This window comes from Lichenostomus cassidix, chromosome 9, assembly GCF_008360975.1.
Source record: "Lichenostomus cassidix isolate B80296 chromosome 9, HeHo_3.0, whole genome shotgun sequence".
NCBI lineage: Eukaryota > Metazoa > Chordata > Aves > Passeriformes > Meliphagidae > Lichenostomus > Lichenostomus cassidix.
Window position 1 is genome coordinate 8,729,619 of NC_139490.1, and position 14,147 is coordinate 8,743,765.

The following is a 14,147-nucleotide window of genomic DNA, read 5'->3' on the forward strand; positions in this document are numbered from 1 at the left end:
CGGGTCGGCGGGCGGGGCTGGGACCGGGTCCGGGATCGGGCGCTTTTCGGGGCCGGCGGGGCCCGAGCCGGGCCGGGCCATGGCGAGCTCGGAGCGGAGTGCGCTGCTCACGTACCGCCTGTGCGGCGGCTCGGCCGAGGAGGAGCGGGGCCGGGAGCGCGGCCGGGCCGCCGCCGCCCCCCGCAAGCTGCCCACATTCCTGGGCGTTGTGGTGCCCACGCTGCTCTCCATGTTCAGCGTCGTCCTCTTCCTCCGCCTCGGTGAGTGCCGCCGCCCCCGGTGCGCCCCCCGCTCCCGACCGCGGCCCGGGGCCCCCCGAGCGTCACCAGCCCTGCCTGGTACCCCCAGCCCGGCCCCCGTCTAATCCTGGGGCTCCTGCCTCTGGAGCGCCGAGATCCCCAGTCTGGATCGCCAGTGCCCTCCCGGTGCCCTCTCCTGAGCCTCCCTCTGTGCTGCAGTCCCAGGGCTCCCTTCCAGTGCTTACCCAGTGCACAGTCTGGGGTGCCCGTGCCCTCCCCCTGCCTGCCCAGTTCCCCCCTGGGCTGGGGTCCCAGTGCTGTGTGTCCCCACCTGACCCCACTGGGCTGGGGGTTCGGGCCTCGGGACCCAAGGAGAGGAACCGGCAGGACAGGAACCCAGTTAGGACCTTAGGGACCCCCGTGAGGGACCCTTGTTTAAAACCCTGGTATCCCTTGGGTAGGACTCCTGTGTCTTTCCACTGCCTTCTCTAAACAGGATTCCAGTGCCCTTATGTCCACCTGTCCCCCAGTGCTGGGACCCCACTGCTTCCCAGGCATCCTCCAGTGCCAGGCTCCATCACCCCAGTTCTCTTCCACATCCTACCCAGTGTCCCAAGGGCAGAACCCTGGGACAGAACCCTGGTGTCCCCCAGCAGACACTCAGCTGCCCCTCTCTGTGTGTGCAAAGGGCACACATTGTTTCCCAGTCTGCCCCCAGTTTGGGTTATGAGTCTGTTCCTGTGACCCCTGGGACAAGTAGGGGGACAGGATGGGCATGGCCTGGGGCAGCTGGCAGCCTTTTGGGGGCCCTGAAGGGGGTAGGTGCCCCAGCATGGCCCGGGGCAGGCAGGGGCGGGCAATGTTTGCCCTGGTCCGGGAACGGGAAAAGCTTTTCCTCTTTCACTTTCCGCCCACGGACAGCCCAGGGCGGGTGTTGGCTGCGTGCCCGGGAGGCCCCGCTGGGCCATGGAAGGGGCCTTGAGACCCTTCCTCTGCCTGGGGTGCCCCCCAAGCTGCGGACACGGAGCTCCCCGCCATCACTCACCCCCTTCCCACTCCCCTGCTTGGGGTCCTCATACAGGCTCTGACCCCCTCAACCTCACAGCGGGCACTGGGGTCCCCCTGCCTGACCTGGCCCACCCCACCCGGGACTGTGTTACCCCCGGGGGCTGCGGGGTTGTAGAGGAAGTGTGGGGTGGAGGGGAAAGAAAGCTACCAGGAAGAGGAACTTTCCCACTGTGGGTGGCCAAGGCTCTCCCCGTCAGCTCCCCGCTTCCCCCACACCTCACACACTCCCCAGATCTCCAGGGTGAGCAGCCCCTCCTACTTACGCCCACAGTGCTTTTGAGGCACCCCATTATTTCCACCAACACCCGCCCTCACACTTGGGTTTGGCACTCGGGCACCCTCCGGCTCTCTGGAGACCACAGCGGGTGCCCCCAAACCCAGCCTGGCGCCCCAAGGGCTCCTTGCGGTGCCGGTGCCCCGGTCACCCCCCTTGCCTCCCCCGCGGGCACATCCGCGGCCTGGCTTGTGGCTGAGATAGGGCATCGCCCACAGATAGCCTCGGGCATCTCCTTCCTGCCCGCAGTGTTGCCAGCCGGGATTGCTCCCGTCACCCCTGGCAGGGCCGGGGGGGCTCTGGGCCCCCTCTCCCCGGAAACACCCACTGGGGAGTGGTGTCCTGTCTAGCAGGGACACCCGGATTGCTTCTGCTTCCTGTTGTGTTGTAGGCAAGCAGGGCAGCAACGGGATCCCTGCGGGGAGCTCCTGACTCCCCACACTGACTAACAAGGATGGCAGCAGGGCATGGGAGTCCCAGCAGCAGAGTCCCTTCTCTGTTTTTTGGGCACGCCTGGGCCAGGCACGGGAGGAGGATGGAGATACCCTGATGTGGGGGACGCTGGTGGGTGTTGCTGTGAACGGCAGGTGGGAACATCCCCACCCTGGAAGGGAAGGTGCTTGCAGGCCCTGGGGGGAGCTATGGGCACAGGGGTGGGAGTGGCTGCGTGCCTCAGTGGGGTGAGGTCTGTGTGGTGGCAATGCCCAGGGACTTTGTTCTGGGTGGTCCGTGTCCAGCTAATGGGCATACTGACCTCTCCCATCCCCGGCAGGGTTCGTGGTGGGTCATGCTGGGTTGTACCAGGCCCTGGCCATGTTCGCAGTGGCATATTTCATCATTGGTATGACGGTGCTGTCTGTGTGTGCCATTGCCACCAACGGGGCACTGGATGCCGGAGGAGCCTACTGTATCCTTTGCTCTGGGTACTGCTGGGGCACGACATGTGGGACAAAGTTGGGTGACTACCCAGTGGTCTTGAAGTGCTGTGCTAAGGCTGAGACCTCCTTGGCCTGGGAGAGAGGGGTGGGGACATCTGATGGTGTTTTGGACTGCTGACATCTTCCCTTGACTTGAGCAAGATATGATCAGCCGTGCCCTGGGCCCAGAGTTCGGGGGCAGCATTGGGATCATGTTTTTCCTGGCCAATGTGTGTGGCAGTGCCCTCTACGTGCTGGGGCTGGTGGAGGCAGTGGTGGACAGCTTTGGGATCCCACCTGGTGAGTACCCCTCTGTGTGGTGGCAGGGGACAGCAGGTGTCCTCTACCCAAGCAGCCCTAGTACCATAGCAGGCACACCAAGCACCATTCCCGGCACAGCCAGCATGGCTCACCCAGCCCTCTGGCCAGTGAGTTGGTGCCCATCATGTCTGACACAGCGCTGGTAGCTCTCAGCTCCCAGTGATGCCTCTTCCAAGCTCTGCTGATCCTGACTTGTCTCTGCCCAGGGCAAAAAGCAGGCTCAGGTGTCCATGTCCTGCCCCAGAGCTACTGGTACGAGCTGCTCTACGGCACAGTGCTGCTGGCACTCTGCCTCCTCGTGTGCCTCGTGGGTGCCTCCATCTACGCCAAGGCCACCTTCCTCATCTTCCTCATCGTCGCGGCTGTCCTGGGCACCATCCTCATCAGCTTCTTCGCCACACGGCCCCTGAGGGTGCCCATCCGCCTGCCCCACTTAAATGGCTCTGAGACTGATAATGGCTCCTTCACCGGCTTCTCCCTCAACACCCTGCGAGACAACCTGGGCGGTGAGGAGAGGCTTCCCCCTGTCTGCTGTGCCCACTAGCACCGCCACATCAGATGGGGCTTGCTGGAGGATGGGGGCAGCTTGTGGGCACAAAGCAGGCGCTGTGGGGTGGTTTCTCCTGTGGTTCATGTATGGGGACATCGAGGAGAGGGCCTTTGCTGCCCTGGACAGCCTGTCACAGCCCCTGCCCGTGTGTCCTGCAGGTGGCTACGATGTGGACTACACCACCGGGCAGATGATGAGCTTCAGCTCCGTCTTTGCAGTGATGTTCAATGGCTGCACTGGCATTATGGCAGGCTCCAACATGTCAGGTATGGATAGGAGGTGCCTGGCAGGGTGGCACTGGGAACAGGAGCTGAGGCTGGGGGATATCAGGGATGTCCTGTGCCTGTGGGCACTAGTGCTGCCTGCTCCTGCCCACAGGAGACCTGAAGCGCCCAAGCTACTCCATCCCACGGGGCACCATCTCTGCTGTGCTTTTCACCTACCTCGTCTACAACCTGCTCGCTTTCCTCATGTGTGCCACCTGCAACAGGTACAGCCACCTGTCCCCATGCCAGGGTGTGCCTGGTGCCAGGGCATGCTGGTCTGGGCTGAGACAGATGCCAGTGTGTCTGTGTCACTCTTCAGGATCCTCCTGCAGAAAGACTATGGCTTCTTGCGTGACATCAGTATTTTCCCGCCACTGGTCACTGTGGGCATCTATGCTGCCACCCTTTCTGCAGCCATGAGCAACCTCATTGGGGCATCCCGCATTCTGTATGCCCTGGCCCGGGATGATCTCTTTGGTAAGTGCCCAGAGTGCACTGGCACTCTTTGGAGCCCACTCAGCAGGTTGTCACTGCTGGGGACCTGCCCTGGTGCCAAGGAACTTCCTTCTTTGTGAGAGGGTGATGGTTCGTGGGTTGGTATGTGCCCATCTGGGTCACCTGCATGCCCTGGAATTTCCCCCACCCCAGCACCCGGGGTGAGGACAGGACTCCTGGCTGGTGGCCGAACCTGTGGGTGCCTGCTGGGGTGTTCCAGCCCAACCTCCCCACTCTGCCTTGCAGGCCGAGCACTGGCGCTGGCCAAGAAGACATCTGCCAGTGGGAACCCAGTGATGGCGGTGATCCTCTCCTGGCTGGTGGTGCAGGTGAGTTTGTAAGCAATGCTCCTTTCCTGGCCTTGCTAGGCAAAGCGGGGTTGGCACCTGAGCTGGGTGTTGTAGAGCCTGGCATGTCCTGCTGTCCCTGGGGATTCCTCCCTCAGGCCCCCTGCACTGGTGTCCTGTTGCAGTTGTGCCCTTCCCTCCCTGAGATGAGAGATATCCCATAAATTAAGGATAAATCATAAAAAGGGACAGGTATTCCTGTCTGTACCCTTACCTGTCATACCCTTGGGATACACCCGAAGTGGACAGGGATGGCTTGAGCACATGCCAGAGGTGCCACCCCAGGGTATGCATTCACCCTGTGCTCTCTGCAGGTTGTGCTCTTTTCTGGGAAACTCAACACCATCGCAGGTGTCGTGACCACCTTCTTCCTCCTGGTTTATGCCACTGTCAACCTGGCCTGCCTGGCACTGGAATGGGCCTCAGCCCCCAACTTCAGGTACCCACTGGCACAGGGGAGAGAGGTTGAGCTGAGATGCTTGGCAGGCACCCATCCCTCCATTCTTCTATCTGTGATTCCCCTGTCATCCCTATGCCTGGGATTAATGATGAGATGGTGGGCAGAGATGCTGAACATCCCTCTCCTGGGCATTCGTGGGGCAGGGACACCCTCATCCTTGGGGAGGGAGAAATGGACTGGTCCTGAAATGGCACTGGCTTGGCATGATTCTTGTGTGCTGGCACCACTTTGCTGAGTGAGTGCAGATAAATCCAGCACCACTGGGTACCACCCACCCCCTCCCCTTAGGCTTTCCAGAGGTAATTTATAGCCTGTGCCCGGCCGGCATCCCCCGGGCAGTTTGCCAAGCAGTGATGGAGCCCACTTTCCATTAGTGCTAATTAAACTAACGGAATAGGGGGAGGGAGGAAGGGGGATCCTGGGTGGGAAGAGGAGAAAAAGATCTTCCAGGAAGAAGGAGTATGTATGGCAGGCAGCCCCAGCCTGGGGCGCAGGGTGTGGGTACTCTAGTGTGATGCTGGGCAGATAGGGCTGCCCAAATCTGGGGTGTGAGGGGCATGGCAGGGTGGCCGGGGGAGCCTGGTCTCCCTCCTGGGTGATGCTCACTGCCCTTGTGCAGGATGCTGTGACTCCACAGCAGGGAGAGTCCGCCAGGTGGGCAGAGGTGTTGCCCAAGTAGGCCTGGGTGGCACTGCCCGGGAGTCCCCCAAAAGCCCCATTCCCAAGGGAGAGGTGGTGTCTGTGCCAGGCTGCGACTTGGCCCCCATCCACCCTGCCCAGCTGCTCCCTTGACTGGGCACAGATGGGGCAGGATCAGTGCCTGAGGGTAGCCTGCAGGGGTGGTTAGCAACAGGCCCCTCGCCCACCCCACATCTGGTGCCCCCCCCTCACTGAGGTCTCCATCAAGCACAGCGGAAAAGGATTTTAATTACCTTTCAGGAAAAACAGCAATTAGAGAAAATAACAGCTTCTCGCCTCCCCGCCTCCGCCTCCCTGCGCCAGACTGAGCAGGCACCATGGCTGCTAGTGCTGCCACACGCTGCCCAACACTATCTGGGTGTGCCAGGACAGTGCCAGCCCCATTGCCATCATTGCCCTGTGTGCCCGGGGCTGGCAGCAACAGGCTGCCCAGTACCCTGGGAGTTACCATCTTCCCTCCATAACTTCTCCTTCAGGCAGGTGGGGGGGGTCCTACATACTCTGGGCTGGCCCAGAGGAATCACTGGGGGTGGCTGGTGTGGCCCCTTGGCACAGCTCCCCTTGCTGTGCCCTCCCTGCAGCCAGCATGGGCATCACACAAGAGCAGTGTCCCCTCCTCACTCCTCCAGGCCCACTTTCCGGTATTTCACCTGGCACACGTGCCTGCTGGGCATCGCAGGCTGCTGCGTCATGATGTTCCTCATCAGCCCCGTGTCAGCCTCGGCAAGCCTGGGCTTCCTCCTCATCCTCCTCCTTGCCCTCCACTACCTCTCACCCAGCAGCACCTGGGGCTACATCAGCCAGGCCCTCATCTTTCATCAGGTGAGCCCTGTCCTCCTGCTGTCCCCTCATGGAGTGGAAAGCTGGTGTCCCTGTGGCAGCTCAGCTCTGTCCTGGGCAGCATGTCCTTAGGACTGGCATCCCCAGGGGGTGGATTGTTGAAACAAGAAGGGTTCCTCACCTGTTTTCCTCCCTCCCTCCTCCAGGTGCGGAAGTACTTGCTGATGCTGGATGTGCGGAAGGACCATGTCAAGTTCTGGCGCCCACAGATGCTGCTGATGGTGCAGAACCCACGAGGCAGCTCCCGCCTCATTGACTTTGTCAATGACCTCAAGAAGAGCGGCCTCTATGTCCTGGGCCATGTTGAGCTGCAGGACTTGGGTGAGGATCTGCACTGCCTCCTGTGCTCATGGCTTCTATACCTTGCTGTGGTGCCAAGGGGCTCCCAAAATTCTTGGGTTGACACTGCTGCCCAGCTGCTGGCTGGGGAATGTCAGCATTTTGGGTGCATGTGCAGGAGCTTGGGCTTGGCTGGTGTGGGGGATGTCAGTGGCTTGTGTCTGGCACATGCCATGTGTGCACACCAGCACTGACATGTGCAGGAGACCCATGTGCACGTGTAGGGATGGACACTTGTGCACATACGTGTAAAAGTGTGCCTGTGTGCATCCTCACCTCATGCCTGCTGCTGTGTGTCTAGGTGCCTCAGGTGTGTTTGCACCCTGGTGTATGTTGGTTTGCACACGTGTGCTCTCCCTGGCACTCGTCATGGCTGATGCACAGGCTCTGTTCCCCGCTTCCCTGCTGTTGCTGTGGTGACTAATGGCCTGAAATTGGGGAGTGGGGATGGGGCTGCCTGGATATATTTCTATACATTTAGGTATAATTTTGTATTTCTCTCTGTAAGCACCTGCATCCCCCACTCCGTCTCATGGGTGCTGGGGTGGGCACAGGGGTTGGCACTGGTTTTGTAGTGGGGCTGGACACCAGGGTTAGCCCCAGTATTGAATATCTGTCCTGCTGATTGTGGTTTTGCTTCCTACCCAGACATGCTGCCCTCAGACCCGTTGCAGCCCCAGCAGGACTCGTGGCTGAGCTTGGTGGACAAACTGAATGTCAAGGCCTTCGTCAGCCTCACCCTTGCGCCCTCAGTGCGGCACGGTGTCCGGCAGCTCCTCTTCACCTCTGGCCTTGGTAAGTGGTTCCTGGGCTGGACATGGGTCAAGGTCCATCCTGCTGTCCCTGTGGGCTGAGAAGTGCCAAGGAATTTGGGTGGATGATGCCAGAGCAAAATTTGCTCTTGGAGGCATCTGGGGTGAGTGGTATTGTAGCCAAGTTGGGGTTTGGAGGCATCACTGTTGGCAGCATTGAGGGGCTCAAAGACACCTGGATGAGATGTGCCAAGGGGTTTGGAAGCACTCAGTGTGGGCAGTCCCAAAGCCAAGTTGGACAAGTATTGGGTGGGCAATGCCAAAATCAAGTCAGTCTTGGAGACATCTGGATGTGTGATCCTGAGGGGTCTGGAATCAGCAGGGTGAGCAATGCCAAGGTCAAGCTGTGCCTTGTTGGCACCTGCAGTGCCAGGAGGGCTGGTGGAGCCCTCTGCCTCTGCTCAGCTGGGCTGGTGTGGTCTCTCTGGCAGGTGGGATGCGCCCCAACACCCTGGTGCTGGGCTTCTATGATGACGAGGCACCACAGGATAGTCTAGCCCGGCACCCTGCCTTCACCAGCACCCGCGAGGAGGTCCCCCTGAGCTTCCCCCCGCTCCGGGAGCCCACCAGCCCCAAGCTGCTGTCAGCCCGGGAGTATGTGGGCATTGTGGCTGATGCCCTGAAGATGCTTCGCAACGTCCTGCTGGCCCGGCAGCTGGAGAGCCTGGACAAGGCCTGGGAGCTGCGGCGGGCCGCCAGCCCCCCGCCCACCATCCACGTCTGGCCCGTCAACCTGCTGCGGCCCGACAGCGCCCGCTACGCCGACACCTGCAGCCTGTTCCTGCTGCAGATGGCCTGTGTCCTCAACATGGCGCGGGCCTGGCGCCGGGCCCGCCTGCGCCTCTTCCTCTGCGTGGAGGCAGGCACCATGCCCCATGCCCAGGAGGAGAAGCTGCGCCAGCTCCTCAAGGACTTGCGCATCCAGGCCCAGATCCAGCTAGTGCCCTGGGACGCCATCACCCGCCTGCACTGGCAAACCTGCCGGGGACCCCCAGGAGGGCCAGCGGAGGAAGAGGAAGAGGAGGAAGGGGTGGTGAACTTCCCAAGCAACACCACCCAAGTGTCAGATGAGTATGTGTGTGCCGCCAACAAACTGGTCCTGGAGCAGAGCCCCGCGCCGGCTGTGCGCTTCCTGTACCTGCCACGGCCGCCGGCCGACACCAGCCTCTACCCGCTCTACCTGCACCAGCTGGAGCTGCTCACCCGCGGGCTGGGCCCCACCGTGCTGGTGCACGGGGTGAGTGCCGTCACCAGCACCCAGCTCTAGGTCACCCCCGGGTCCCCCTGGCTCCCTGCACACTCCTTTGCCCAGTGCCTTTAGCAGCCTGAGCCTGAGGATGGCCCCGGTGTCCCCACCCTGGTGGGCAAAGAGGGTAGCCCACAGTGGGAGGTGGGTGCAGGGAGAGGGTTTGATTTTCGGGGATGTCTCCTGCAGAGGATTAAAGCTGCCCTGGCAGGATCCGGGCACAGCTCTGGTGCCGGATGGGCAGCACGGTGCATTCACAGTGCCTTTTCTTTGGGGTGGGGCATAGCAGGGTCCTGAGGGGGACCAAGCACAGGGTGCCTCAGTTGTCTGCTGGGAGCCCCTTAGTTGCACCCTGCAACCCCCTCTGTACTTCCTCCCCTGCCGCAGCCCCCATCCTCTCCTCCGCCAGCTCCTCCGGGCACCCAGCCAGCAGCAGGGATTGATTAAAGGCAGCCTCGACCTTGGTGCCCCAGCTCCCCGCCATCCTCCTGCCTTTCATTAGGAAAAATTAAATGGGAAGGGGTGGGGGAGGGGAGCCCGGAGGCCTGGGCTCCCTGTGTGAGGTTGGGTGGGTGGGGGAAGCAGCTGGGTGCTTGCCCTGATTGCTGCAGGGTCTGGCACCTGGATCTTGCTCAGCACCCCGCAGTGCTGTTGGATGGGGGACACCCAGATGCTTTAATCTGTAGTCCCCCCACCTCCATGGGTGCTGATCCCCAGGTTCTGGCAGGAAATGGGGAAATTATTTGTGGTGGGGTCCTTACCCACACACCTGGGTCTCCTGACCTGTTTCCTAGGGCATTGTTATTTCCCCACACCCATCATGACCGGCAGAGGGAAGCTGGCCTTGCCCCCTGCCCTCCCTTATTGATTCGAGGAGGGCAGGAAATTGCCTGGGTGCTGGACGATAAATCCATTGGGTGCCTGGCGGGTGGGCAGCGTGCCCAGTGCTGCCTGATGGATTGCTTCCTATTAGCCCCAGCACTGGGGGCTGGTCCTGGCCAGGCTGGGCTCCAGTGGGGGTGACAAGTGTGGCACTGCTGCCTGTGCCTGCTCTCACCAAGGTTGGCACTGCTGGCTGCCAGCTCTGTTCAGACAGAGGGCTAAAAAACCCAGGTGGTTGGGTGCAGCTGGGGGGAACAAAGGGTGGAGACCCACATTTTGAGGTGGCTTGTGCCCTGGCAAGGGAGGAGGGGGCTGGGGCTGGCTTTGCTCCCTGCTGCAGGAGCTGGGTGCCCTGGGGTGGGCACCACATGTCCTGCGGGATTTATTTACAAACAGTCGGAAGCTGGCGCAGGGCAGCCGGGCACCAGCGGGACCCGGAGGCCTATAATGTTAATTATCACCACGTAATTAAAAGCCCATAAAAAGCCTCACACTTCATTAAATTAAAGCTTCCCCTCACTGTGCCCAGGGGCTCCAGCAGAGTTAACCTTGGCCGTGCCAGGCACCAGCACCTCTGTAGCTGGGGTCCCAAGGCTGGGGGTGGATGGGATGCCAGGCTTGGGAGCGTGCAGCCCCCTACAGCATTGTAGGGGGGTGCAACCCCGGGCTACATCTGCCAGAAATGCTGTTCCAGTCAGAGATGCCCACACACAGACATGGACATGTGTGCCCATGGCAAACACACTGTCACACACACTGCAAACACACTGTCACACACCCCATGGCACGGGCAGGGGGTTCACATGGGCAGGGGGCTCACATGGGCACGCACACACCCCCCAAGTGTGTACATGCAGCATCACGGCCACTGCAAAGGCAGCATCGCAGCTCCGGCAAACCAGCGCTGGCACGCAACGCCCACGCGGCACACACCTACACAAACAGCATTTTTCCTCTTTCCCACATCCAGAGGTGCAGACAAACAGACACACTCACAGCCCTGCATCTCCTCCAGACTCCCACCCATTGCTGTCCGTGCCCAGAGGGGATGGGCTGGGCGGAGAGCACCCATCTGTGCCTGCACCCTCTGTGCCTTGATTTCCCCGAGGGCTGGGCTGTGCTGGGGCAGAGAGGTGAACTGGGGACCGCCAAACCCTCCTGCCAGCCGAGTGCTCTAGGTCAGAGGTGCTATGCCACAGTCTGGGGGAAATATAAAGTGTTGTGGGGGCCTCCCTAACACACAAGGAGGGACATGTGTGTGCGTGCGTGCGTGTGTGTGTGTGTGTGTGTGTGTGTGTGTGTGTGTACACATGTTCAAGCAGGGATATGCATAAACTAGGAGAGAGTGTGTGTCCGTGTGCACACGGGAGGGGGGTGCTCTGCTGGGAGCTGTGCAAGTGCACAAAGGGTGTCTGTATGTGCACACATGTTGGTGTGGGTGTATGTACCCACCCCAGGTGTGACTCGCTGGTGTGCACACAGGGGTCCGGGAAGGGGGAGCCAGGGTGTGCAAACTGGCACACTCATCTGCCCAGAACCCCAGGGCACCACTGCCAAGCGGGACCATGGGCAGGGGGCTGCGGGGGTGGGTGCCCATGTCCCGGCCCTGCGGGGGTGGGCAGCCAACAGGGCCTCGGCTATTTCTTGGAAATTTTGCAGCATTCATTTCAGTGCAAATAAAAGCTGTCATTGCCGGAGAAATGATACTGATCGGGGTCTGAAAAGACAGCAAATTACCCGCCTGAAAATGCACCGCTGGAAAAAAATGCATATTAAACACACAAAAAGGCACTTTGCCATCAGCCGCGCTTCCCCCGCCGCTCCAGAATAACCACACTTTACATAATTCTCCCTCTCCACCTCCGAATTAATTTCGCAGACAGAGGCAGAGGCAACCCTCTGACAATAGCGAAGGGGAGACGCGGCGGCAGCAGGGGGAGTGGGGCTGGGGGCTGCTGGGGGAGTGCTTTGCTCTGGGCTGGGGGCATGGCGGTAATGGAATGCCAGGCTTGGAACTGGGGGAAAACTGAGGGGTTTTGGGGGTGACTGAGGGTTTTGAGAGAGTTGAGTCCATGGGTGAGGGTTGTGGGTAATGGGTGGCTGTGCCCAGCTGTGGGGTGGATGACTCTTGTACTACTCCTTGGGTGCTTGGGATGGGGCTCCTTTGGGGTGGGACTTGTGGGGTGATGCTCACCCCAAACAAGCAAGTCGTGGGCCAAGTGTTTCCTGTTAGGGACAACCCTTCACTGGTGCCAACCTCCATCAGGCATGTGGGTGCACCCAAAGGACACTGTGAGGCCATGCTGCCCACCCAGGCTGACACTCCCAAACTAGCACCCCCCTAAGAAAGCCCCTGGGAACCTGCCCTGCTGGGTGTGAAGGCACCATGCCCAGCACCCCGGCACTGCCGAGGGAGAGCAGTGGGTGGAGTGGGGTGCATCTGGCTGGGTGCTCAGCACCGAGGGACTGACAGAGGTGAGGGCGGGCGGCGGAGGTTGGCATCGTGCTGCTTTGCATTTTCAATGACAGACCCATGCCGGGTGCTCGGGAGAGTGGAAAAATCTTATTTGTCACCTGCTGGCGATGCGCGGAGGCTCCCGCGCTGCGGCTAATCTTGGGGAAAATGAGGATGCCGGCGGGGTGGCCCACGGGATGGGCAGGGCGGAGTGGGGCTGGTGAGCTGGGTGCTGCCCGGGGCCTGCTCAGGATCAGAGCGCTGGGCCAGGGGGAGGTCACACCCGCCTGGTGATCCCTGGGTGTGTTAGCCCCATGGCACGGATCCTGCTGTTGGGTGTGCATGGGATGAGCAGTGCTTTTGGGCATCCAGAAGGAGGTGCCCTGTCCCCCAGCCCAGTGTGCAAAGGGATAAACTCTTCCATCCCAGCTTCACCAGCAGCTGCTTGCCTCACAGTACCCCCTCCACAGGTTGGCACTGCCTGTGCATTGTCTCAGGGCACTCAGTGGAGTTTCTGGGGGAAAGTCAGCACTTGGAAGTGGGTGCAGGCACTGCCTGATGCCCCATATCTGCACACAGGTGCCCATCACATACCTGATGAACCCTGGCTTTTTGGGATGCCAACACCTGCGGGACGCTGCAGCGCTCTGCGGCCGGCTCAGATTTATCCATTATTTTATATCCACACGCCTTTAATTTTTACAGCCCTGTTGGAGCAATACCCAGGGCTGTTAATAACGCCAGGCCCTCCCCCGCCCCCCATGTGCATCCATCATGTCCAACCAAGGTGCCAAGTGTGTCTCGGGGCTGGGTAAGTGCAGGCATGGGGAGGCTGGTGCTCCCCATACTCTAGCCAGCTCCCTCGTGAGCAGCTGGGTTGGACTCCCTGTGCCCACCTGCGAAACAGCCTGACTGGGTGCCCTTCCACCCCACTGGGGTTGCTGATGCCTGGCTGGTCGGGATGCCCAAGCCTGGGGCATCTCTGTGGTGGGCTTAATGATTTCCTCAGCTTTGGCATGTGCCCCATGAAAACTGTGCTGCAACACCTGAGCTTGCATTTAGTGTGCCAGGGTATATGCGGATGGCAGCAAATGTTTGAGTGTGAGGACATGTGTGGCAGCACAGCACGTGTGTCTGTAGTGGACCATGTCTGTAGTGATGTACATGTGTGTCACTGGCTGTGCGGGTGATGCTGTGTCCCACTGCTGCAGAAGGCAGCATGCCCAGGCCCTGCCCAGCATCCCAGCACAGGAGAGCACAGCCTCAGCAGCCCCAGGCAGTGAGGCTGTGCCTGGGGCCAGCCCACAGTGCCCACAGGACAAGACACTATGTCCCACATCACTGACCCACCCGTGCCATGGCAAACAGGGGCCCTTGTCACGTGTATTGCACCCAGGGATGCACTGTCCCTCCCCAGGAGACCCAGAGTCCCCTCTGAGCACCCAGGGATGTGCTGGCATTGGGGGGGCGAGGGTAGCAGGGCACCGCGGAGCATGACAGGTAGGACGGCCGCGGGGGGTGAGAGTACACAGCCACTGCAGGGGGCCACCATGGGAATTGCTGGGCTATAAATCTCCGTGCTGGGCCCCCCCGTGGCAGAGCAGCTCACGATATTTATGTTGGGGATTTATCTGCAATGCAGTTTAATATTCCCGGACCTTCGTGTGTTTGAGTGCACGGCCCCCTCCCCGTGCCACCCAGTGCGACCCCCGTGCCCACCCTCTCACCCGGAGCCTTCCAGGCTCTGTCACCTGCCCTCGCACAGTCCTGTCCCCTTGCACCCACCCTGGCAGAACGGGACCGGGACGGGACGGGTCCCCCGGGGTGCCCGGCCAGGGAGGGGGTGCAGCGCCGCCAGGATGCTCCTGGCACAGGCCGTCGGCTGTGCCCACCCGTGCCCCTCCTAGGTGTCCATCTGCCGGGGGCGTGGCGGCAGG

At 61.1% G+C, this 14,147-nt stretch overlaps 1 protein-coding gene across 1 annotated transcript; it reads left to right on the plus strand.

The window, feature by feature from the left end:
• On the plus strand, window positions 1-10,242 carry SLC12A9 (solute carrier family 12 member 9). The gene is made up of 13 exons (XM_085069254.1): window positions 1-260; window positions 2,354-2,488; window positions 2,661-2,798; window positions 3,026-3,325; window positions 3,528-3,635; window positions 3,748-3,859; window positions 3,955-4,112; window positions 4,377-4,459; window positions 4,792-4,916; window positions 6,266-6,458; window positions 6,623-6,797; window positions 7,464-7,610; window positions 8,059-10,242. Exons 1-13 carry the CDS (start codon window positions 80-82, stop codon window positions 8,892-8,894), a joined length of 2,691 nt encoding a protein of 896 aa, XP_084925380.1. The 5' UTR covers window positions 1-79; the 3' UTR covers window positions 8,895-10,242.
• Window positions 10,243-14,147: the final 3,905 nt, after the last annotated feature.

Bases quoted from the DNA above. Each gene is read 5' to 3' on its own strand.
- SLC12A9 (XM_085069254.1), top strand. From the start codon at position 80: ATGGCGAGCTCGGAGCGGAGTGCGCTGCTCACGTACCGCCTGTGCGGC. The intron at 3,636-3,747 runs GTATGGATAGGA...TCCTGCCCACAG, and splicing joins GGCAGGCTCCAACATGTCAG to GAGACCTGAAGCGCCCAAGC. The intron at 4,460-4,791 runs GTGAGTTTGTAA...TGCTCTCTGCAG, and splicing joins TCTCCTGGCTGGTGGTGCAG to GTTGTGCTCTTTTCTGGGAA.